This window comes from Bos taurus, chromosome 24 (genome assembly GCF_002263795.3).
Source record: "Bos taurus isolate L1 Dominette 01449 registration number 42190680 breed Hereford chromosome 24, ARS-UCD2.0, whole genome shotgun sequence".
Taxonomy (NCBI): domain Eukaryota; kingdom Metazoa; phylum Chordata; class Mammalia; order Artiodactyla; family Bovidae; genus Bos; species Bos taurus.
The window spans coordinates 57,337,246-57,363,186 of NC_037351.1; the positions used below are offsets into that span (position 1 = coordinate 57,337,246).

General features: G+C 46.0%; 1 protein-coding gene across 13 annotated transcripts in view; it reads left to right on the forward strand.

Annotated features, from left to right (window-relative positions):
- Positions 1-25,941, forward strand: part of NEDD4L (NEDD4 like E3 ubiquitin protein ligase) — a 386,984-nt gene that overhangs the window by 173,604 nt on the left and 187,439 nt on the right. For 2 of the 13 annotated variants that reach the window (XM_059881097.1, XM_015460154.3), the window contains exon 1: positions 11,829-12,067. The exons of the other annotated variants lie outside the window; for them this stretch is intronic. In XM_059881097.1, the coding sequence (XP_059737080.1) occupies positions 12,045-12,067 (23 nt within the window). In that variant the 5' untranslated portion in view covers positions 11,829-12,044. Of the gene's footprint in view, positions 1-11,828; positions 12,068-25,941 lie in introns of those variants that run through there. 13 annotated transcript variants of the gene reach the window in all.

A 25,941-nucleotide genomic window follows, 5' to 3' on the forward strand; every position in this document is an offset into this window, starting at 1 on the left:
AGAAGCTTAGAAACCTTGAGAAGACCAGTTAGTCTAGAAGAGGTAGGAAAAGTGGTTAAAAATGACTATTGAAAAAGGCATCAGCATTCCATGGGTTTCCAGCTGAGTTTTATCTAAGCTTTAAAATCAGAAAATGTTATATCTATCAAAGCAAATGCAGAAATTCAAAATAACTTACTAACAGATCGACTCCTGAGTGGGTCAGAGGCACCATGATTAATAGTTTATTCTAGTAATGCTAGGGCGATGGTGTTAGGGATACTGATCACCATCACACACATTTGTACCCCAGAGTATTAAAGGAGAAGAGCTTGTGCCCAGATCAGAGGAGAGGAGCCGTTTGATCATGTAAGCAGCCATCCCTAATATATTATTGGGTTGGTCAAGAAGTTCATTTAGGTTTTCCTATAACATGATACAGAAGAACCTGAGTGGACTTTTGGCCACCCCAGTATAATCTAAAAAACCAATAAGGATGAAAGGAAATTACTTAAAGGCTATTTATTACTCTCCAAAACCAACTAACAGCAGACACGCCCCTAAAAGCCAAAACACTGTTTCTGTTGAAATTAGGGATTATAAAAAGATGTCTGCTTGTACAGTTTGATATTGTGTTAGAGGTTATAGTGAATGTCGTTAGTGAAATGTTTGCAGGTCTAGAAAACACAAGAGCTTATGTTGGGGAAAAAAATCTAAAATCAGTTGGAAAAATTATCATGATTGCTGGATAAAATAAGTCTTTAAAAATGATCACATCTCTGTTTTGGAAATGAGCACCTGGGAATGGAAGATACGCATCTCTTTTCTCAACAGCAGCGAATAACCTAGGAAGAAACTGACCAAGAATGGCACGTCTGCTCTTTGTAGTGAAGGATGTAAAACAAAAGCATATCCATACACACACCAGTTACCCCCAAATTAATACATTTATTGCTGTTGCCTTTAGAATTTCCAAGGCAGTCGTTTTTTCCTGTTTTCCTTGTTTTAAACTAAATGAAATATTTCTAAAGTTTATATAGAAAAATAAATGCATACTACCTGTGAAGAGCACGAACAAATATGGAGAGTAAAACCCGTGAACAGAGGGGACAAAGTTAGCTGAGAAGTGATCACAGTAGCGATCTTATTACTGTGCTAATAAGAACGTCTTTGCGGTGAAATCGGTGTGGTGTCGATACAGGATTACATAAATGGTTCAGTGGAACAGAATAGAGCACCCAGGACTCTGTATCCTGAAGCAAGAGAAATTAACACATCATGAGACTGAACAGCTCAGTTCTGTTGAGAAAAGAATACCTCATTTATTGGATGGTTCATCTATTTGATGGTATTGGCACAACCGTCTCTTTAGGAAGGAGGTGTGGGGGAGACGGACCTCTTTCTTCCATTATAATCAGAAATAAATTCCAGAATCTTCAGAAACTTAAATGCAAACCAGCAGTTCAAATGTGCGAGGAAATATAAGAAGATACTTGCATAATCTTGGAGTGAAGGAGACTGTTTAAAGCAAGATCCAGTACCTGCAAGCCAGACAGTTGGGGAGGGGAGTGTATAACACGTATGACAGTCAAGGGGTTACTGTCTGTAACTTGTGAATTGACAAGACAAACACAGCTTGGGGAGAACGGACAAAAAATATAAACATGCGATTCCCAGAGAGCAAATGCAGAGAAGCCAGGAAACCTTTCAAAAAATAGTCGATATTTGCTACGGAATTGCAGACTAAAACAGCAGTGAGACATTACTTTAAATTCATCAGACTGGCTTAAAAAAAAAAAAGAATAGCACTTCTTGTTAGCATGGATGTAATAGTGTTATTTTCATAATACTGATGGAAATGTGAATCACCATGCTTTATTTGGAAAGCAGACTGGCAGTGCATATTAAAGTGAAACATTAATATTCCTTTCTCCTAAGCAGCCTTACCTGTCTGTCTTCTAAACATGGAAGTGTCTGTACACAGAGGCATTTGTGAAAGGATGTTTATTGTAAGATTTTAGTGGCAAGATCCTGAAAATACCAATGCCTGTTGGTTGAAAAATGGACTATCCGTACTGTGTCGTATTATGCAACCATGGAACGGGAAGGGTTAGCACTATGTTAGCATCGGCTTCGAGGGGGTTTCTCTGAGAAACTGAGTGCAGGATAAGTAAGAAGTGGAAAAGCACAGAGCACCCAAGTGTGAAGCAGACTCTGCTTCTCAGTGTTCGCCCGTGAACGTGGAGGAGATGACGAGAGCACGCGGTCTCCGGGTCAGGAGGGGCGGAGCCGAGGCTGGTGAGGATGATGGTAGGTCAGGAGGAAGCCGGGGGAAGACCCACCCGTGGTGAGGGTTAACCCCGCGTCAGGCGTGTGGAGCAAGCTGAACCGCGCTACAGCCTGAAGTTAAAAACCCTGGTTCCTCCTCTCAGACCTCGAGTTCTGTTTCTTTCTCTTCCCAGCCTGTGCTTGTTTTGATGTCTGGAAACCCTATCAGATTTTGTCAGGACATCGATTATACATCTTTGCAATTCTTTTTCCAAGTCTGCTTGCACGCTCCCTTTCCAAGGTCGTGACCCAATATTACACGGCCTGGCTTTTCCACGGCCTGCTTTCCTCACACGTTTGACGATTCTCGGTTGTCTGCGGATCTTGGCGTCTGTGACTCCCATGGGCTCGTTTGTACCCAGGCTGGTGAGCATCAGGTTGAGGCCCTGGGCGGGGCTTGGTGGGAGGGGCCCGCGGGTAGCCGTCCACCTGTGGCTGCTGCGGGTCCCTCCTGGCCATCTTTAGCTCCTTGCGCTTCCAGACTTAGGGCCGCCTTCCTGCTTTCACCTGCACGAAGAAGGCAGTGACCGGAGAAGCTAGAGGACGCAGAGTTTCACCGTTAATCCCCCTGACAGTTGCCCCAGGGTCTCTCCAGTCCCTTGTATCAACTGACTGCTGAATTTCTGGCACCCAGAGAATATGTCCATCCATACCGCTCTCTCCTGCATGCTTGGAGGCTCTGGTTTGTTTTTCCATCCATCCAACTCGTCCTGTTTCTGTTTGACTGATAATAGTCTTTCCGGGGGACTGTGCTGGCGGTCCAGTGGTTAGGATGTAGTACGATGTTTATAGACACTGGGGAATTGCCCTCTCAAGTTTTACACTAGCTTTTCTGACTTCAGTAGTTATGAGAGTTCAAGTTTTTCCATCCTCAACATTACTGCATGTTATCCATCTTTTAATCTTTGCCGTTATGGAAGGTGAAATATTTTGTATCTTCAATCAGTGAAGTCGAATAGCTCTTCATGTGTTTGTATTTCCTCTTTATGTGGTGCTCATTTGCATTCTCTGTTTTTCCTTATGGTTGTTAAATTTTCATTGGTTTGTAAGAAATCTGTAGAATAGGAGATTTGAGTCCTTGTCTGTGATATGTTACCCCTGTTTTTCTCATTTGAATTATTGCATATCTTATCGAGAAACTTTTCATTTTAACATGGTGCTTTTAAACGTGCCTTCTTTGTGTTTCCTTGAAAAGCTAACAACTGTTTAGGTAGCATTATTTCTTTATGTTAAAAGTAAAGAGTGTTCTCCCTGTAATTGTGAAAGTTACACATAACATTAGAAGGAAAAAAAAATCTATCAACAGCAGAAGGAACATCACTCTCAGTATTTTGACATTTTCCTTTTGGTAGAGAATGTGTATTTTTACACGTGTTGTATTCAGTCACTCAGTCATGTCAGACTCCTCGTGACCACATGGACTGCAGCACACCAGGCTTGCATAATTAACCTCACAATGTAAGTAGACTTTCATAGCCTGTTTTTTTTGTCACTTAAAATTCCCACATGTGATATACAGCATTCCGTTTTTCTCAGAGTACAATGTCTTAATCATTTCAGTCCTGTTCTCATATAAGAAAGAAAAGGTGCAGTGAATATCTGTGCAAGAAATTTTAAGTTGTATTAAGTTCTGTACCTCCCTGGAAATGGAAGTACTGAATTAAAAAAATATCAGGATTTAAATCCTTTGGAACATGTTACCAGTTTGCTTCCCCAAATTGTGGTGCCAGTTGATGCTCCCTCCAGCATAAAAGCTCTGACCTCAATCAGTAGACAAGAGCCCGCCCCACGATCTGGGGGAGAGCATTCAGAAGGAGGCACAGCCAGTGGGTGCAAGAGTCATGCAGACCTGAGTGTTTTCCGAGATTGATAGAGATGGATATGGCCAGTGGGGCTTCGGAAAGGAGTAAGCAGACAGGAGTCGCGGCTCTTGAGGGCTGTGAGGGCCACCGTGAAGAATTTGCATTTTACGCCTAAGATTACAGAAAGCTGGCAGAGAGAGCTGCCAGCCAGCCAGGGCAGTGGCCTGCTGTGACCGCTGTTGCAGGTGAGAGTGGCCCTCCCTCAAGGCCAGTTTGGAGGGTGTTGCGGTAGCCCGTGTTTTGCAAGAGGACAGCTTGAACACCTGGGCGGTAACTAACACCAGGGGATGGCTGGTTTTGTTTTGTTTTGTTTTGGTCACCGAGTCTGTAGGGCCTCCTGATGGACTGGATGTGTGAGGGATACAGAGAACAGAGTCCAGGAAGTTCCAGCTTGAGGAACTGGCCAGCTGGCGACCACTGAGATGTGAGGGTTGGCTGGGAACAGATGTGGAGGCAGAATCAGCAGCTCATGGGTCTCTTCGGCCTCCACGTGGACACTTGAAAGAGATGATGGTAAATGAGAATGGAGCTCCAGAGAGAGCAGGGTTGGATAGGCCTTTGGGAGAGTCATTTGCATTAAGATGGTCTTTACATCAAAGGACTATCGCCGAGAACAAGGTATTTCTTCCATGTGAAAATGTGTCCGGGTTCTTTGAGTGGCTGCCCTGTTCCTTGAGGGAACACAAGAGCTTCGTAACTTGGGCAGCGTGTCTGTGAGCTTGTGAGGTTATAAATGCTTGGAGGGTACCCACCACTGGGTCCTGGCTGATGCCTTGAGCAGCGTAAATGCAGGATATGATGTTTACTGAGCGATGATTAACGATTCAAGAGACCTTTCCCCCTACTTGATGAGACAGTTTTCTTTTTAGATGTTTCGATAAAGTCACTGGTGACTTGATTGCATTAACTGCTGGGAAGCATGGAAATCCCACCTCATCATTTTTTGTAAGGCTTTTTTGGAAGAAAAAGCTAACCCAAGTGAGGAGGATTCGATTTAAGACCTTGTGAGGAAATTCACGACCGTGTTACAGTCACCAAACCTTGCCTGTGTTATGTAAAGATTTCTGCCTGTGTCATGTCATCTTTGTTTGGTTCAATTTATTCCTCCCCCTCCAAGTGTCCCAGTTTCTCTTCTAACTGTGGCTGGATTTGAACAGAACAGACACTTGGTATTTTTTTTCCTCCCCCAGCATGTGGATTCTTCATTTGTTACTCATTCTTTATAAATAAGTGATAGTATATTCTTAGCAATTTTTAAATAATTCTTTTTTTCCTAAGTATAAAGGAAGTAGACATTGGAAAAGATTAAGTATAAAGCAAAATTCACCTGTAATCTGAAGAGCCAGAGAGAGGTTGTTGGTTACAATTTTATTTCCTTCTTCTCCTTGCTGTATTTTTTATATGTATATGGAAACAGTTTATATATTTGGAATAATGCTATAATGTTTAGAATCAAGCTTTTTAACAAATATTTTATGATAAACATTTTTAATGTATTTTTTATTGGAGGATAGTTGCCTTACAGTGGTAAACTTTTGATGAAAACGTGTAATATTATTTTTAGAAGTGTATTTTTCTTTTTTTTTTTTTTCTTTTTTTTTTTGACCCTCCTCCCTCCCCCCTCCCCATACCATCCCCCTGGGCCGTCCCAGCGCACCAGCCCCAAGCATCCAGCATCGTGCACTGAACCTGGACTGGCATCTCGTTTCATACATGACATTTCACGTGTTTCAATGCCATTCTCCCAAATCTTCCCACCCTCTCCCTCTCCCACAGAGTCCATAAGACTGCTCCATACATCAGTGTCTCTTTTGCTGTCTCGTATACAGGGTTATCATTACCATCTTTCTAAATTCCATATATATGCGTTAGTATACTGTATTTATGTTTTTCCTTCTGGCTTACTTCACTCTGTATAATAGGCTTCAGTTTCATCCACCTCATTAGAACTGATTCAAATGTATTCTTTTTAATGGCTGAGTAATACTCCATTGTGTATATGTACCACAGCTTTCTTATCCATTCATCTGCTGATGGACATCTAGGTTGCTTCCATGTCCTGGCTATTATAAACAGTGCTGCGATGAACATTGGGGTACACGTGTCTCTTTCGCTTCTGGTTTCCTCAGTGTGTATGCCAAGCAGTGGGATTGCTGGATCATAAGGCAGTTCTATTTCCAGTTTTTTAAGGAATCTCCACACTGTTCTCCATAGTGGCTGTACTAGTTTGCATTCCCACCAACAGTGTAAGAGGGTGTGTTCACACTGGCTTTTAAGGGGAAAAAAAAATCTCTCTGATCTTGGTGATTGACAAATCTTGCTAAGATTAAAACCAAAAGCAAGTAAAATAGAAACACCAAAAAGTCTTTGGAATGCTACCCTGAAGTTCCAATTTTCTGTTCTTAGTAAGATTTTGTTTTGAAGGAAGTCAGCTTCCATACTTTTAAAAAATTCCTTTTGTTCATATGAACTTATTTAGTTACTTTTTACGTATGAAGTGGCATTGCTTGGTCATGTCCGACTCTTTGCCATCCCATGGACTGTAGCCTGCCAGGCTCCTCTGTCCATGGGATTTTCCAGGCAAGAATACTGGAGTGGGTTGCCATTTCAAGTTCATCCAGGTTTTCCCATACAGAGTATATATCAAAAGTATTACTAGGAGCCATATGAAGGTTGTGCATTTAATTGTGTAAATAATAGAGAATTAAAGAATTGCCATGAAGTTTTTAATATATTTAAAATTTAAATATAGAGGAATAAACCCCAAAGACAGAAGCAGCAAAGCAGCATTTCCTCTTGGCAGACTTCTGGTCGACCCACACCTGCTCCTTCACAGGTGTGCCTCCTGCAGCCTCCTCTCGCCAGTAGGGACTCTGGGGAATTCCAAGGAAGGCTACTGTTTCTTCCACCCCCTTTGCTAACTGCATGCTGCTAACATTGTGAAACTCATGTATCCGTCTTAAGGCACCAGCACCTTCCTCTTCACCCAGTCCAGGGAGGCCTGAATTTGCTCAGCACACTCCTTTTCCAGTGTTACATAGCCCTTGACTCTGGTGTCTCTGGGCTCTGGGACCCCTCCTTTCCTCTCTAATCACTCCTTCTGTTGTGCTAGCTTCTCCAGGACAGTCACCCTCTTTTCTTACAGTTTTTTTTTTTTTTTTTTTTTTTGACCTTGGAAATCTCATAACGACTGCTATTCCCTTGGTAGAGACTGACTCAGGTGCTTTAAAAGTGTATACCTGTAAATATGTACAATTTCTAAATTGGGCTATGTCATGTATAGTTTTATAGCTTACATTTTTAAACATTATATGGTGAGTGTTTTCCCATGTTTTAAAATATTCCTTGAGCATGTGAGCCTGCAGAAAGCTGTGATTTATTTTCTCTATGATTGGACATTAAGGTTGCTCAGTTTTTTGTTTATTTTTGTAATGAACTTCTTGATCCTCAACTTACACACCTGATTGTTTCCTTGGAAAAGATTCCTTGGATTGGAATCAAGTCAGAGGGTATGGGTGTTTAGCCCTCTGGATTGTCAACAGGCTCTTTCTTTCCTTCTCAGGGGTATCTCCTTCTTTAGGCTTTCTTCGCCTTTTATTTACTTTATTGCAGCAGATTCTAGCGTGTTTCCTTGTTTTCAGCATCAGTGACTAGGCTGATCTGCGCTACCGCTGACCACAGTGACCTTGGAAGCTGCAGCACGTCTTTGGTGCTGTGTCTGTACGCCTTGAGGCGCTCCAATTACATCCACCCAACCAGCCTCCTCACCCCTTCCCGGACCCTCCGACTTGCAGGAGGAACCTTTGAGTTTTGTGCCTGCTGGGGCCACTCAGTTTATGGTCTTCTCTTTCCTGAGACGTCTTTGACTCATCTCTGCTCTGTTTCTGCTCTCCTGTGGCCCCAGACTTGGATATTCCTGACTCCCTGTCTGATCTCTCCACCCTATGACCCTATGACCTACTTCTGTTTTGCAACAGACCCTCAGGTGGGGAAATTGCTACTCAGTGCCTTCCCTCTGCCTTGATCCTGGCTCATCTCCCACAGCATCAGTTCTTTTTTCTTCTGTATCTCCTCAAAAGCTACTTCCCCCTGCTTCTCCAGTGCCACCAACTTCTTTGCTCTGCATGGAATTCTGTCCTTTGATTTATTTAAAAAATATTTTGGCCACACCGCTGGGCACGTGGAATCTTATTTCCTCAACCACGGATAGCCCCTTGGATGGGAAGCATAGCGTCCTGACCACTGGACCTCCAAGGAAGTCCTAGTTCTGTCCTTTTAAGCTGGAGGTTCTCAACTAGGGATGTTTTTTGCCTCCCAGGGGACACTTGGCCATCTCTGGAGCTGTTTTTGGCTCTCACACCTGGGGAGAACTTTTGTCTAGTGGTAGAGGGCAAGGATGCTGTTAAACACCCTACAACACACAGGGTAGCGTTCCACGACAGAGAATGACCTGACCCCAAATGGTGCTGGAGCCCAGGTTAAGAAAGCCTGTAGACTTAGTCCCTGACCTCAGCCATACTCCACCCGTCATCCAGTGTCTGTATCTTCGTCTCTTTACTGCAGCTGCTCCAGGGACCAGCAGGTTTTCTTTGTGAGATTGGAGAGATTTGATCATTTCAGGCCATCATTTACTAGTGTAGCAGGAGCAGGGCTGGTAACTACTGGATTAGGACTGTGTGTCGGGGTTGAATCTGCTTTAGCATTTAGTTCTGAGATCCTGGTGGTCTTCTGCTTGGGTCCTAATCTTCTTCTCTAGACCGAGGGACTTGAACTAAGAAGACCTCTAGCGTTTCCCCCACTGTTAGCAGTTCTTAGCTGAGTGCTAAGACCGTCACTTGTGAGGTTTGGATGCACTCTTAGCGGAGGTTGGGCAGAAGCTGATTTTCAGCTGGGGGTAAGATGTGGATCGAGACCCCTTGCTCAGTCAGCCTGACTGTGAATGGAGGTGGCAGAAGTGGGCTTGGCGAGGTTTGTAGGCATTTTACCCTCTTCTGCCAGGACAAGGTTTTTCTCATGCGTTTTTTTCAAGGCAGAACCTCAATGGACAAGGAGGGAGTAAACACTCAAAGGAAGAATTTGGGAGAGAATGGCTGTTAATCAGAAATCTGAATTCTGTCTTCATTTTTTGGTATTAATACTTGGAATGAAATCATCATTTAACTAGAATATTAGTTTGCTCAGGCTGCCATAAGAAAGTGCCATAGACTGAGTGGCTTAAACAACAGAAATTCCTTGTCTCACCATTCCAGCGGCTAAAAGCCTGAGCTCAGAGTGTCAGCAGGCCAGTTTCCCCTGAGGTCTCTCCCCTTGGCTTGTGGACGGCCACCCTGTCTCCTCCCTTCCCTTCACATTGTCTTCCTGCTGTGCCTGTCCGTCCAAATTTCCTCTTAGAAGGGCGTCAGTCACGCTGGATCAGCAACTTCTTGCTAGCTCCGTTGTCTTTTCACAGCTCTGACCCCAAACAGTCACTTTCGGAGGAACCGGGGTTAGGGCTTTAACATTAGCATTTGGGGAGGGAATGCGACTCAGCCTGTAACAGTTGGATAATATTTCATCCAAGGGAGTTTAGGTGCCTTTTGTCTTTAAGCCATCAGGCAAATAGTTACTCAGCTCATTTCGGTATAATTTCATGTAGTATGTTGTGTTTTTTTGTTTTTTTTTTTTAACCTTCCAGTCATTGTGTGAATGTGAAACAGCTTTAATTTTTTTGAACTTTTTATTTTGTCCCGGGGAATAGCTGATTAACCATGGTCTAATAGTTTCAGATGAACAGTGAAGGGACTCCGCCGCACACACATGTATCCATTCTTCACAAACCCCTCTCTCATCCTCTCTGTTCCGTGTGCTATACAGTAGGTCCTTGTTGGTTATCCATTTTAAATATAGCAGCATGTCCCTGTCCATCCCGAACTCCCTAACTATCCCTTACCCCCCAGCAGCCGTGAGTTTGTTCTCTAAATGTGTCTTTTTCTGTAAAACAGCTTAATTTTACAATTGTAGCTACCATTAAGAAGATGGAATTCCTGCTGTTTAGCATTTGTGTGTCCTCACATGCTCAGTACTGAAAATCTGGGGGCTATTTCTCTTCTTGTTTAGAAAGCAGAAGGTGCTGCCTGTCAGTGCCTCTCTGAGGGTGTTTGGGGCCAGGGCTTCTGGGAGTAACCCAGTCCTCCTGCAAGCCTTCAGCGATCCTCCCAGCCACTAGAGGGCACCGGCTCCCTTGGTGACCAGTTCTGTTGACCCAGCACCTGTGGGAAACGTGAAGGTCTAGGCTATAGTTTCTCAGCTGACATACCAGGAACATTTGAGTTCACGTGGAAGGCTAGCTTTTTGCTACAAGTGGGGGCACTTCCTGTCGTAGCTGCCCCCTGCTGGGGTTGTTGATGTGCTTCAAGCAAGAGCAAAGAGGTGTAATTGGGTGCCAGTCACAAGCCAAAGTAAGAAATGGCAGCCCACTCCAGTATCCTTGCCTGGAAAATGCCAAGGGCAGACAAGCCTGGTGGGCTCTACAGTCCATGGGGCCTCAAAGAGTGAGACGTGACTGAGCACACGAGCCCAGGGAAGAGCTCAGTGAAGGGTGGGCAGGTGGGTGAACTGTGCCTGCCGCTTACACAGCATGCAGTGCTGGAGAGCACCCAGCTGGGCTGTGCCGGCCCCACTCACTGCCCTGACCTATATCGAGGGGCACCCCGTGAGTTCCCCCAAAATGGGCTTGCACACCAGGGATGGTCGGCCTGAAGAGCGAGGGTCTGTCTCACATGACACCAGCCCGTCAGTTCTGTTTGGTGCTGTAGTTCGTGTCACGTGTGTGTTAGCTGCTCAGTCGTGTCCAGCTCTTTGCGACCCCACGAACTGTAGCCCGCCAGGCTCCTCTGTCCATGGGATTCTCCAGGCAGGAAGACTGGAGTGGGCTACCATTTCCCTCTCCAGGGGTCTTCCTGACCCAGGAATTGAACCCAGGCCTGCTGCATTGCAGGGAGATTCTTTGCCCTCTGAGCCTCCAGGGAAGCTCCGTAGTCTGTGTCATAGCTGTGTTTACTCTGGCCTTCTCACCACGTCAAGACTTGGTTAAGCTCTCTGGGGGAGACCCACAGATTGCGCTGTCAGCCCGCCTCATATGATGGGGCTTCCCACACAGAAACTGAGTAGACGCAAAGTTCACTGTAAAAAGGTGAAGGACAGGGACTTCCCTGGTGGTGCGGTGGCTAAGACTCCATGCTTCCAATGCAGGCAGTGTGGGTTCAATCCCTGGTCAGGGAACTAAGATCCCCCATGCTGTGCAGCATGGCAGAAAAGTAAAACTAAAATTTAAAAAAGAAAATGTTTTAAAAAACACAATGGTGAGGGACAGACCTGTATGCCTGTCTGCTCAGAAAACTTGGATACGGCTTTAAATGAGCAGGCAGCCCAGCCCAGGTTACAGTTATTCACAGAACCGTGTGTTCGCTGGCTATTGCCCATCCTGTTTGGTGAGCCCTGCGTTGTCTCCCTACCCACTGAGGACTGCCAGTGGGGGCAGCGATGCTGCTGGTAGCTTCACGTTGTGGAACCGAGTGGCTGCTTATGCTAATTGCTGAGCTGGGTGGAGTTACTTAATCCTTACGGTAGGGGTGGAGTTGACTCGACTCCTTTTCCACCAACAAGCATTTCTGTCTAGCTGTCATTGAAGTGAATCATCAGTATAAGTAGCCAGCTTGGGGCATTCTTCCTCAGTTGTGTTAAAAACTTGCCCATGGTCCCCAAGGATCGGCAGAGGTGTGAGGACAAGGGGACCTGAGGCTGGGAGCCCAGGGCTCGTTGAGGCGGACTCCCAACTGGGTGACTGCAGCGACAGCCCCACCAGACGCTTGCTGGCAGGAGAGATGGCTTGTTTTCATGAACCTTGAGGACAATTATAGGTAAGAACAAAGACACCACTGTCTGCTTTTACTATGCGAGTGCGTAGCATCCGCTGTTGGCACGGAGTTTGCGCTTGATATAGTACTTTTTACAACAGTAGTTCCAGCATCAAGATTTCCCTTTGTAAATTATTGTGTGTGCTTTTCAGAGTTCCTTGTAGTTGATCAGTTTTGTTCTATGTCTGCATAGACAGAATGATGGCAAAAAACGAAACTTGAATTGTGGGCTGAATAGTCCTGATTCTCTGCTCTTGGCTTTCTTATCTCTGTTTTGGCTGTTTAGAAAACTGTACATTTTTTATTCCGAAGATGAGAACACAATGGATACCCATATTTTTTTTCCTCGGGAAATAATGGAAAGTGTCGATCATTGGAGTTCTGTGAATGTTCTCTGATTTAGAAATCACTGGTTGGGGAGGAAACAGTTATGTTTTTCTTCCTGTTGTGTTTTGGATCTGTGTTTTCTCTGAGTATTTCTGGTTTAGGAAACTCACTGGGAAGAGGGAGCCACTGCACTTGGCCTCAGATGAAATAACATCTCAGGTCGTAAAATGGCTTGCTTAGGAAATGATTTATGGTTTATACCTGAAGTTTTGGTTGGTAATGATAGAAATCTTTCTTCTCACTAGTATTTAACTTACATGACTTATCTTTTTTTTTTTTTCCATGACTTATCTTAATGCATTTATTATTATTATTCTTGTTATTATTGGTTGGAGAGAGCAAACAGTTAAGCCTGGAACATACTCAGCTAGTTTTTCCTTGAGGTTTTGTTATCATTTTCCCACTACCACTGCTCATACGTACGGATGTGTATTATGATTAACACGTGAGTTTTGTTTCTTTACTGTCTCGTTTGATGATGATTCATAAACTGTTAGCCAGCTCGTGTATGTCGGTATGTGGCTTAAATGAATTGGAGTGCAGGTTGCACCTTTTTATTAACGAGCCAGGTAACTTTCAAAAAAGTGTACCTAATATTAAAAGTTGTTTAAGATGATAAAAAGGTACCAGCAAATGAAATAGCCAAGCCAGTAGCCAAAGCTGAGTTATTGTTTAGTTCACATTGTGAAGTATGATGTTTATATATGTTTGAGTTAGACGGTGCCCATCAAAAAAAAAAAAGCAAAGAACTGAAACTGTGAGAGGGAATTTAAAGAACTTGTGTAGTGGTGCCTCCCCCATCCCCTTTAAATATTTGTGAGGAGGAAAAGGTGAACTTTCATTCCCATGGGAATTTGAGAAAGACGATGGTGAAATTAAGAAGAGAGAAAAAGGAAATGCTTTCTCTTTGGACCAGAGAAAAGCAGGGGGAATGATTCTCATGTACAGTGTTTTTTTGTGTTTTGTTTTAAAGGTGGTTTTGTTTTATATTTTTTGGAGTCTTGTACTGCAACTAAATGTTGAGTTTTTTCTTTTCTATTTTTGTTTTTTATTTTTATTTTTTAATTGAAAGATAATTGCTTTATAGAATTTTGTTGTTTTCTGTCAAACCTTACATGAAGCAGCCATAGGTCTACATATATACCTATGTTAAAAAACACTGTTAGGACATTCTTTTATTACCATGGAGTATAATGAAAAGATATCAAACGAAGGCAGGAGCAGAATGGTAGGGCTTTGCTACTTGAGGAATGTGAGAATTTTATTCTAAAGTGGTTTGTTTGGTGGGTGTGGGGAGCCCTGTGTCCTTACTGACAGTATCTTAGAGGCGGTTGATAAGACTTTGGGTTATGGCGGTTGCCCTGGGGTGGGAGGGATGTTTTGTGTTTCTGAATTTTTTCCAGACAGTGTTTGTACCTCGGAGGGCTTTTCCAAATCGATTTCCAGGTGAAGTCACTCCCCTCACCTGGGCGGAAGCCTGTTCCTCCCTGTGGTTGCTTTCCTCATGGGTGTTGAGTTAGCGGTGATTTCACGCGCTGCCCACATCCAGGACTTCTGGTTCTCCAGGTGGACTGGTCTCTCGCCTCGGATCCCAGGGGCTCCTGAGGTCATTCACCTCCGGGGTGATGCCTGAAGCCCAGCTTCTCAGGTGTTTTCAGTGGCTCCAAATTCCGCAGAGGGTCAGTTGACACACCCGTGGCCCGTGTGTGTGCCCTCTAGCGTGGCCTGGCTTTCTCAGCGTCCAGTGTGGGTGTGGGTCGCAGGCGCCATCACACCCGCCGGCCAGGACTCGGGGATCAGGCCTGTCTGACCGAGCCCCCGCACTGCCCGCCTGGAGTCAAAGACAGCTTCGTTTCTGAGGCCCGAGGTCTAGATCTTAGAGAAACTGCTTCCTGCTTTAGTGTTGTCACCAAAACCGTCACGAGATCTTCCCAGGTAAACCACCAGCTGGACCCTCAGCTGAGACCAACGTGAGCCGCGTACTCATCTTACAAGCAGTTACTGGGGAAAAGGGAAAATTCCAGCTCCCCGTCGACATCAGCCCAGAAGACAACTCCTGGAAAACAGAGGCGTCCGTGGAAATGTTTGGAATGGCACGTGGACGTGTGATGGGGCATCTCCTCCCAGAGGCAGTTAGCGGTTGTCGCTCCAGACTAAGTGGCAACTCAGAGAGGATAGATTCTAGTAGGGTAACTGGGGTTGAATAGAAACACATTTAAAAATCACCACTTGCAGTGATGTAAGCTGTCCTGCTCGCTTCACTGTTACTCATCCACCCACTGTGGGTGACAGGATCACATGTGATTATAAAGTGCCTCTGACTCAGGCCAGTGACTGGAAACCTCGTCACATTACAGAGGGCATCTGGTCACAGATTCCGGAGCAGAGGTCAGGAGTGGCCCTGGGGCTGGGACCTTTGGGAACGTTTTCCAGGGCAGGGATTTGACTTGAACGTGCGGCTCAATTAACAGGTTTGGCGAGTTGATTTTTGGCCAAGATCTGCCATGCTGTGTAGACAAGCTTGAGACTCAAGAAAGTCTCCAGCTTTGTTAGAGGAAAGAGTGTGGTGGGCTCTAAGGAATTTTAATGTCTCCCACCTTTTCTTTCTTGCCCCGTTGTGTTGAGGTTTTCAAGGGCATGATTGCATGTGAGGTTCATGCGTGGTATGTCTGAAGGACACTGACCTGTCTGGTAATACATTTGTGTGGCTATCTTAACTCATCGACAAGGCTATTGAGTATCCTTGTTCATTCCTTTAAAATAATTTGTTGTCTTCTTATTTGAGTCTGTCCCTAACCAAATATTTACTAAGTATCTTTGTGCTGGAGACCTCTTTTTCACTTACACTTCCCAGTTTTTATGGAGCTCAGATTCTTTTTAAAAGGCTGACTGTTTCTTCCCCTGTCTCATTCTTGTTTTCACTGGGTTGATTTTCTTAAATACAAACTTTAGCTGCCCTTAAGCATGGAGCTGAGTGGGGATGGCCATCAAAGACAATTAACATTTAATTGATTGGTGAGAGTAAGCAGACTGGGAAAAATATGTTTCCCGATTTCATTTGCCAGTTAAGAATTTTTTTTCAATTCTTTGTTCATTCACAGGGAGTCCACACAGTGATTTTTCCCTGTGTATGCGTGCACATGTGTGCCAGAGGAGCCCTGTTTCTGAAGGAAATAAAGAATTTAACGGCTAGGATGATTACATCAGCTAAAAAGTATGCCTGTCAGAGAGACAGAGAATGAGAGTGAGACCGAAACGGGGCCCAGTCACTTCCGGGGACCCGCAGACCCCAGGAGATGAGGCATCACCCGCTGCAGGGATGTTACAGGGAAAATGAGATTTGGAGCATGACACAGCACAGAAAGCTTTGATGACGAAGCCAACATCTTAGTTAGGCAATAAGCCGCTTAAGGCTGAGACCCACAGTCAACGGTGAGACTCAGAGGCGCTCTGGCGGGTGGGGTGCCTCCTGCCCCTCCCTGGCCCAGAGCTGCAGACCTCCTGCACTTGCCCAGCCTAGGTGTCCCCTGCGTCATCCTGAGGTCGCCCTCTTGCTGTGCTCTGTATCTGGCTTGGCTGCTGCTTTTTTAGGGGAGGGGAGAAGTGTGGGCAGAGAACGAAAGAAAAAGCAGTTGGTGAGTTCCGGGTGAAGAGCGTGCCAGTAAGTCTCTTAAGTGGCTTCCCCGTCTTGAGGTGAAGCTCAGTTATTTATTCAACAAGTGTGCACAGAGCCCCTGGGGGGCCACTCAGGAGCTGGGTGCTGGGGAGGCCCGGGGCAGCAGGAGGGGCCAGGTGTGTGCTGGTACCTGGGCTGTGGGCCACTCGGCATCCGAAGGGAGCTCCAGCCAACAGTCACCAAGGGAACGTGTCAGTGTGATAACCAAGCAAGGGAATAACAATGGCGTGGCCGGACAGGCCTTTCTTTTTTTTCCTCTGTCGCTGTCTCACGAGGCAGCTTCTAGCATTTTCCAGTACAACTGTCTTTTGGTTCATTTGGAAGTTGTGGCCGACACTGGAATAGTGGTCAGAAAACCTGCTTTAAAAAGGCTCTACCAACTCCTCCCCATAGAAGGCTGCAGGTTATTGTGCTCAGAAGGGACAATGCTGCCATTTATCTTCTAGACCAGAATGCAAAGATGTTTCCTGGAAAAAAATATTTCCACTCACCTAGCATGCTTATCTTTTCTTGCCAATGTTGGAAGCCAGGGACAGGTACATCTATGGAGTAGTCCAGAATGGATGAGTTATTCCACCCTCTCAGACTTGTGGCAGCCTGGGTACAGAGACAGAGGGTCAACCTCGTGGCTGCACTGCTGACATGACACAAGTTTTGTTGTTTGCCAAGTGGAGCCCTGTTGAGTGACGTCCAACACTGAACTCTCATTTTTAAGTCAGAATTTATTTTACCATTTTATAGAACCAAGCCTTGTAAACTACTGCTATTTTGAAAGTACAGGATTGGAAAGCCCCCCTTACCATTTGGTGAGGTTCAGTTCAGTTCAGTTCATTTGCTCAGTTGTGTCCAACTCTTTGTGACCCCACAGACTGCAGCAAGCCAAGCCTCCCTGTCCATCACCAACTCCCAGAGTTTACTCAAACTCATGTCCATTGAGTCAGTGATGCCATCCAACCATCTCATCCTCTGTCATTCCCTTCTCCTCCTGCCCTCAATCTTTCCCAGCATCAGGGTCTTTTCAAATGAGTCAGCTCTTCACATCAGGTGGCCAAAGTATTGGAGTTTCAGTTTCAACATCAGTCCTTCCAATGAACACCCAGGACTGATCTCCTTTAGAATGGACTGGTTGGATCTCCTTGCAGTCCAAGGGACTCTTAAGAGTCTTCTCCCACACCACAATTCAAAAGCATCAGTTCTTCAGCGCTCAGCTTTCTTTATAGTCCAACTCTCACATCCATACATGACCACTGGAAAAACCATAGCTTTGACTAGATGGACCTTTGTTGGCAAAGTAATGTCTCTGCTTTTGAATATGCTATCTAGGTTGGTCATAGCTTTCCTTCCAAGGAGTAAGCGTCTGTTAATTTCATGGCTGCAGTCACCATCTGCAGTGATTTTAGAGCCCAGAAAAATAAAGTCAGTCACTGTTTCCCCATCTATTTCCCATGAAGTGATGGGACCAGATGCCATGATCTTCGTTTTCTGAATGTTGAGTTTTAAGCCTGATTTTTCACTCTCCTCTTGGTGAGATCAGTGGATTGCAATCATGACATCTGAGTATTTCCAGGTGTGGGTGGCAGATCCAGAAAACAAACCTGGTGTCTGACTCCAGGGCGCCTGCCCTCAGTTACGTTGCTGCTGCTGCTGTTTAGTCGTTTCAGTCGTGTCTGACTCTGTGCAACCATACGAGCAGCCACCCATCAGGCTCCTCTGTCCATGGGATTCTCTAGGCAAAAAGACTGGACTGGGTTGTGATGCCCTCCTCCAGGGGCTCCAGGGATCAAACCTGGGCCTCCTGCATTGTAGACTGAGTCTTTATCCCTGAGCCACTAGGGAAGCCCCCAATTACGTTGCTGCTGCTGCTGCTAAGTCGCTTCAGTCGTGTCCAACTCTGTGCGACCCCATAGACGGCAGCCCACCAGGCTCCGCTATCCTTGGGATTATCCAGGCAAGAACACTGGAGTGGGTTGCCATTTCCTCCAATGCATAAAAGTGAAAAGTAAAAGTGAAGTCGCTCAGTCGTGTCCGACTCTTTGCCACCCCATGGACTGCAGCTATGTTGCCTTAAATCAACTAAACCAGGACAGCCATTAAAGGAGGAGAAAAAAAAAAAAAACTATCTTTGTCAAATGTGCAATTGTTAAATTTTTGTGAGGGTCTTCCACTTAATAATTTGTCATTTTCTTCAAGTTATTAAAAAATCACCCTTTCAGACAGCTGCCGGGACCATCCAGTTGAACAACAACCCGTGCGTGCCTCCACCTCCCAATGTCAGTGCTCTTTGCCTGCTGTGTGTCTTTGAAAAAAATTATCCATTTATTTGGCTGTGCCCAGTCTTAGTTGTAGCACGTGGGATCTTTGACCTTTAGCCGTGGCATTCGGACTCATAGTTGCGGCATGTAACATCTAGTTCCCTGACTAGGAACCCAGCCTGGGCCCCCGGCATGGGGAGCGCAGAGTCGTAGCGCCTGGACCGCCAGGGAAGCCACTGCGTCTCTCGTCTTCTTAGTGTTTGTCGTCCGTGTGCTTACCACCTGCCTCCCCTTGCTGAAGGGTGAAGTTCACAAAGAAATCCTTTCTTCCCCGGTGAATCGCAGGGGCCTAGACCAGGGCCCGAGGCAGTAGGTGCTCAGTGAATGGGCTGAGAGAAGGAGTCCCCGGTGAATCGCAGGGGCCTAGACCAGGGCCCGAGGCATCGCAGGTGCTCAGTGAATGGGCTGAGAGAAGGAGTCCCCGGTGAATCGCAGGGGCCTAGACCAGGGCCCGAGGCATCGCAGGTGCTCGGTGAATGGGCTGAGAGAAGGAGCAGAGAGGAAGCCAGACGCTCCAGACTTTGGATGGGCTGTGAAGGGAGCCTCTGGGTGTCCTTGGGGCCCTGACTCAGTCATCTGGAGGCTGTGATTTCTTCTGAGTTGTCAGTACCTAGAGGTGAGTTGTCTGGAGCTCACCTCGCACCATCTTGAGGCGTCAGCAGAATGGACTTGGCTGGGTGGCTCTCGTGACTCTGGAGGTCTCATCACCGGCCTTTCCCACTGGCTTTTCCCATGGATCAGGGTCGAGGTCCCTGCTCCTGTTACACGCAGATCTCTGGTCCCCCGGGGACTAGCTCCATGGAGCTCCTTACAAGTTGTTCAGCGACGTGAAGAGTGTTTTAACTCCTGTGGGTTTTCCCTGCCTAATTGCCACTCTGGTTTTCAGCCTTCAGCATGCCGCGGTCTCATGCTCCATTGTGGTTTTACTTAACCTGAATCCTTTATTAATTGCCTCCTGTTCAAACCCCCTCAGAGCAGGTATCCTTCACTTCCAGCTTCTGCTCCATTACTGTTGGATTTCTTTGTTTCAGTCATGGTATGAGGAAAAAAAGAAAACAGAGAAATTGTGAGCGAGGCTGTTCTACTTCCATCCGACGTGCCCCGGTTTGGGCAGTATCCTACTTTCATAGAGATGGCTGTTGCCCAGCGCGTGAAGTCTCCGTGCTCCGTGTACGTGTGGTGACACTTTAGTTTCTGCTGACGACAGAGCTCAAGGTGTCCCGCCCTCTCGCCTCACCCTCCATGCCTAATCTGTCTTTGGGTTGTCACTGAACCCTCTAAGGCAGACCTACTGTGCGACAGGAATGTCATACATGCGAGTGACCGAGACATGGCCCTGTTTGCAAGGAGCTCCTAGACCCATCCCATTAACAGTCACACAAGTAAGCCACGGCTATACTGGTTGTCTTCTGCCAGCAGGTGTGGGTTTGGCATTAAAAAAACCTTCGCAAAGACAGCTGAGATGGTCTTTCAGGTTGAGTGAGGGTTGGTGCAGGCACGGTGGGATCAGGACATTTCTAGGAGAGGAGGAAAAGCATAGTGTTTGCTAAATGTGCAAGGCACACAGAAGATGACCTCCGAGGGGCAGGCAGAAGCCACAGCCAGGCTGACTGCAGGTGCCACGTTCTTTTGGACTTTATCTCTGAGGTTACCAAGAACCACGTTCCCATGGGTGTGGCTTGGGCGATCGGGTTGTCATTCGGCTGCATAAAGAAGATGTGGACTGGAAGAGGTGAGGCTTGTGGCAGATTTCCTCCGTGAGGCACGTCACCACTGGGCTGGGATGGCCAGAAGATTCCTTTGTTTGCTTTGGTGCTCAAGCTCTAGAGACCAGCTCCAGTCAACTTGGCCACCCCTTAGCTGTTAATAGTCTTGGAGAAGAAGGGGGTGTGAGCACACCCAGCGAGCACTGTAGAGTGAAAAGAAGTCGAAGATGAAATGGGGACACCAGCATGTAACATGTTTTTCTCCGGCCTGGGTGTCCTGGTCTGAGCTCTTTATATGAGACCCGTGCGCTTGTCCACACCTGCAATTCACTCCTGAGTGCTGTGTTCTAATCACCCTTAGAGCCTTGCTACACCCACCAGCAGTCTGGCCTGGGAGCTTGTTAGAAATGCAGATCGTCAGGGCTCACCTCACACTTCCGTAAGCACAGAGCATTAACACAGAGTCCTCAGGTGAATGCTTTGCCTGGCAGAGTGCTCGAAACCCTTCTGTAGAACTTCTTTGCCAATCACGTAAAAGCAGAGGGCTTGTTTCTTCTTCTGTGTTCTCTGTAGGACCTCATTGCTTTTTCACGTTTTCTCAGAATTGCAGACTATAGAATATACGGAGTGTAAATCGAATCAGCCGCTAATAAGCAGCACTTGGCTAGGATGCAGAGCTGTGTCTCGCATTCAGATCACAGTCTGGGCGGGGCTTAACGGTCATTTGTAAGGAGGACCGTGCTACCTGCACGCTCCCCTTGCTTGGGGTCATCTAACTCACTTTCCCCCCAGTGACCCAAGGAAGAGAGAGAGTGCATCTCACTTTCGTGGTGACTCCAGCCGCATCCACAAGCGGCTTATATTTGATGCGACTGTGATCACTGTTGGATAATACCATCCATGTCAGCTGCATGGAAATTATATTCAATATCTGGTAATAACCTATAATGGAAAAGCATCTGCAAAAGAATACACACACACACACACACACACACACACAGCCAAAACGTTGGTTCAGGTTTTTCTTTAACAGCTTGTGAAACAAACTTTCTGGCCAACCCAATACGTTATATACCTGCATGGCTTTCTTCTACACCTGAAACTAACACAATATTGTAAATCAGCTGCACTACAATAAAAATTCTGAGGCTAATTACAATGAATGTTTTCTCAATTATGTGCTTTTATTAAAGGCTGTTTAAGAGTTTGGGGTGTGAAAATTCACATCCATGTTGAGGTTTACACGTCTTTATTTTGAAAGGAAACCTTGTCAGGCTTGGGGAAAAGATCAGCGGCAGACAACAAAAGCGTGGGAAAAAAATACTGAGAACTTGTACAGCTGGAATAAAAATTTCATAATGGTGCATAATGAGCTAGAGATACATGTTAAAAATATGAACTCTCCAGTTTATAAGTGCTTATCAACAGTGTAATCAGGGTGTCCGGAATTAACTGTTATCGTCTCCCTCAGTTAGCCCCAGCCATTAACATTTTTTGTGTCCTTTAGATTTGAATGTTTAACTTTCTCATACAAGAGTGTGTCAGTTGCATGATTCATTTGTTAAAAGTTTTTGCCTTTGTTAATCAAAGGTGAGTCATAGTGTTAGTTTGGCATTCGTGAAGTCGCTCAGTCCAACTCTTTGTGACCCGCCCCCCCGCCCCCTGCCAGTAGCCCTCCAGGCTCCCCGTCCGTGGAATTCTCCAGGCAAGGATACTGGAGTGGGTTGCCATTTCCTTCTCCAGAAGATCTTCCCCACCCAGGGATCGAACCTGGGTCTCCCTCACTGCAGGCAGACTCTTTACCCTCTGAGCCACCAGGGAAGCCCCACTACTGTTAGTTTGGGGTATTAGGTCATTTTATTGCTGAAAATGAGGTTCACTGTGAGATTTTTTGTTTTGTTTTATTTCTTTGAGTTTGAGCTTATAACGCAGGACAATGTAGGAAAGGACCCTGTGGCTCCCACATTGTGGAAAAGTGAAGAAAATAAAGGAAGTTTAATTAAAGGAAATTTTGCATGGAAAACACATTATGTGTCTAGTTGATCAGTATCAGGTATGTGATGAGAATTCCATGTTTTGGCAGCTGAGGCAAGAAAACCTTTGACCCTGGGGAGAAGTTACCCTGTGATATGATGAGTAGGAAGTCAAGGAAGGAAGGAATACTTACTGAGGGCGTGTTCTCTGCAAGGTCCTATGGAAAAGGCAGTCTAGCCTAAGAAGTAGATATTGGCCATAAGAGACGTGCACCTAATTCAAGAGTGTTAAGATTTACATACTTGAAAAAGGACAATCAATACAGAAAGGCATGTAAATCATCGCGGAGGAGTAGCCTCCACAGCCATGACTGTCGGAATGCAGAGTACAGAGAGGCTGGTTATTACCGGGTGTTGTTCTAGGAAGATGAGGAAGGATACTGGCTGCTTGAAGCCTGGAAAGATCAAGCATTTCCACAGGAGGAAGGGGAGGAGAGAGAAGGGATCTCCCATAAGCGCGTAGGCACCAGGCGTGAGTGGGCTAACTTTGAAGGTGGTAGATTGATGTATCTGGGGACTCAAACACGTATGGCTGTTATTGACAAGGTAGTTTAATTGGATTCTGCACTTATTGCCTAATAGAAATTCTTAACTTATTACTGACGTGTCCTGTTTTGCAGAAACTAGTGCTTATGGCCAGCAATTTGTTATGTAGGTGAGTACTGAAACGTCTCTGGTCAATAACGTTCAGGTAACAAAAGATGTATTAAGACGTCTCTCATCAGTGATGGATTAAGCATGGGGCAAAAGTGAAACAAGTTTCAGTATACCAGAGATCTGACCTCCATAGTTATTCTGGGAAAGTTGTGTTTTATTCTATGTAGATTTATTCTGTGTAGATTGTCGTAATCTGTCCTCGGTGCCCTTCAGATCAGATCAGGCCATGATGATTTGGTACTTTCTCCTTTAGGGTCACGGGGACAGGAGAAACACATATATCCATAAAGCATAGTCTTCTTGTAGCATAAGCTATAACACCCTGACAAGGTGGGCATGGTGTGGGTACGAAACACAGCTTCTGTAATTCTAGAACCTACCCCAGGCTCTCTTTAGAGATCCTTTGGTATCCAGTCTCATCCAACATGGTACCTGAAGGGAAGATTTTAAAATACCTGAATACAGGGGAAAATCTCCTTGTTCATCCTGCTTTGAAAATGTGCTGTTCATGCTGGTGAGGAGATCAGTCGAGATTTTTACTGTTGATGAAGACTTCAGTTCTTCTATAAATTCTCTTCTTGACAGCACATGGGCCCTGGAGGCCCAGATGTGAGGACCTGCCGTGTGTCTGTCTGGGTAACTGGGAACATGTGCTGCGTGGTGCTCATCTTCCTGCCGTTGGGGCGGGGCTTTGCCATAAGCTAGCCCTCCTTCAGTTGACTGTAGCTTTTCCTTCCGGTCATAAGGCTGTGAAGCAAATTGCTTTTGCTGCTCTTCTGAAATTCTCTTCTAAAAAGCCTTATGGTGATGTTGTGCAGGACTCACCATCATGGAAAGGTCAAGTCTCTGGTGGTTTGTTTGTGTGTTTAATAGCCTTGAAGACAGAACTTTAAATATTTGGCCAATTTATTTGAGAGTTGGGGAAGTGTTTTTTGTTTGCTGGAGCAATTCTAGGATTCCATAGGCAGTTCTTTGTGCTTTGGAGGGCAGTCTGAATGTGGTGGGCAAGGTGGCATCGACATATTTTAAGTGTTGTTCTACAGCTTAGTGTGTATATGTGCTCAGTCGCTTAGTCGTGTCCACCTCTTTGAGACCCCATGGACTATAGCCCACCAGGCTCCTCTGTCCATGGAATTTTCCAGGCAAGAATGCTGGAGTGGGTTGCCATGCTCTCCTCCAGGGGATAGTCCCGACCCAGGAATCGAACTTAGTACAGGTCCATAATCCCATGCAGTTCAAAGATCCAAAAAGCCCTAGAAAGAAAACGTTGTAGCTTTGTAGGAAACTCATTTGGTGGCAAAACCTGACCTCAATGGACTTGAGAGTATTTCTGGTTTTATGTAAAACACATAATACAAGTATTTATACATATTTGGTGATGGGTCCTGCCCCCCAGACCCCCACTGGGGATGTTATGCAGTAACTGGAATAGTCAGGACCATCTAAAATGAGAAAGAAGTTCTGGAACACAGTTGGCCCCTGGGGCTTCCAGTAAAGGATGCCTTGTTTCCTAAAGCTGCCAGGGTGAAGTGCCACAAACAGGGTGGCTTACAACAGAACTGTATTGTCTCAGTTCCGGAGGCTGCAGATCCGAAATCAGAGCCATGCTGTCCCCAGGGTTAGGGAGACCTTCCTCGAGTTTCTCTCCTCTGGTGTTGGAGGCGGTCCTTGTTAGCATCCTTCCGCTTACGTGGCCATCGTCTCCCTTGTGTCTTCATTCCAGTGTGTGTGTCTGCCCGGGTTTTCCCTGCTTCTGAGAGTACGGTCAGACTGGATTAGAGTCCGACCCAATGAGTTCCCCTTCACTTGACTATCTCTATAAAGACCCTTTTTTCTCATAAGGTCACATTCTGAGGCTCTGGGATTAGGATCTCACACCATTTTGAGGGGACCCAATGGAGCCCGTAACCTGGGGAGCGGTTTCACTGGTCCTTTCTCGCCGCATTCAGGCCGGTGCCAGTTTCAAGACCTTGGCCTCCTGACTCTCTGATGGCCCGGCAGCTGCTTCGCTGAGTGGCTGGCGCCTGGGCCACCTCTCGAGACCGTGCCATATCTCGTGTTAGCCTCCTCTGCGGCAGGAATGCCTTCCTCTCAGAGAAATCTTGTCCGGGAGAAGAAAGACAGAGTCTTACAGTCAAAACTGAACTGGGCTCAGGGTCCGCCCCGAGGTACCTCTGGTATCACTATCACTCCCATCCCTGAGAAGTCTAGAATGTTCCTAGCTACGTTAAAGGAAGGAGCGTACAGAAAGTCTAGGACAGTGCTTGGCACGTACTGAACGCTTGGGTGAGAGCTCAGCACTTCTGTGTGCAGGAGCTGGTGAGCTGTCCTTGCACTCCTCCTCCTCTCACCGCGTGCCCTGCCTGCCCAGGAAAGTGGTCCCCTGTCGGCCCAGTTGTTGTTCACTCATCTGCATGGCAGCTCCTCCTTGGAGACCTTTGTGGCTGAGCACCCAGCACGGGGGTCTCAGCAGTGTCTGTTTCGGATGTCCAGGGGTCCCGAGACCCTCCTGGCACCCAGAGCAGACGTCAAACAGTCTGTGCTCTGAGAACCCAGGGCTCTTCCACAGTTAATTAAAAGTATCTTTTTCTCCCTGTGTAGTTAATAAAGGCTGAATTCCCTGAGTAGTCGTCTGCCTTAGAATTCGCCCTCTTTTCTAGTTCCACGCAGCTCAGTGTTGGTTCCACTTTGGCATCGAGTTCAAAGTCCTGCTGGAACAGCGTTGCTTCTTTGCATCCTGAGGGCACAGGTGAAGTGAACGAAGGGATGGACTTCGGAGTCAGAATGGTGACTTGGGGAATCCTTGGTGATTTAGTGTGATTTGGTGTCTGCTTACCTGTTGTTTTAGGCTACTGACTTTATAAATTGGGAGAGTGGAGGGAGATAGTTTATTTTTTTAAAAAAAAGAAATATAATTAAGAGCAATTATGAATGTATCTTTTGCGTGTGTGTGTGTGGTGCTTCACATGGGGTCTAGTTCCCTGACCAGGGATCCAAGCTGAGCCCTCTGCATTGGAAGCTCAGAGTCTTCACCACTGGACCGCCAGGAACGTCCCACGAATGTATGTTTGCAAGAAGTTTGAGTTGGTTTGACTTTTAAATGAGT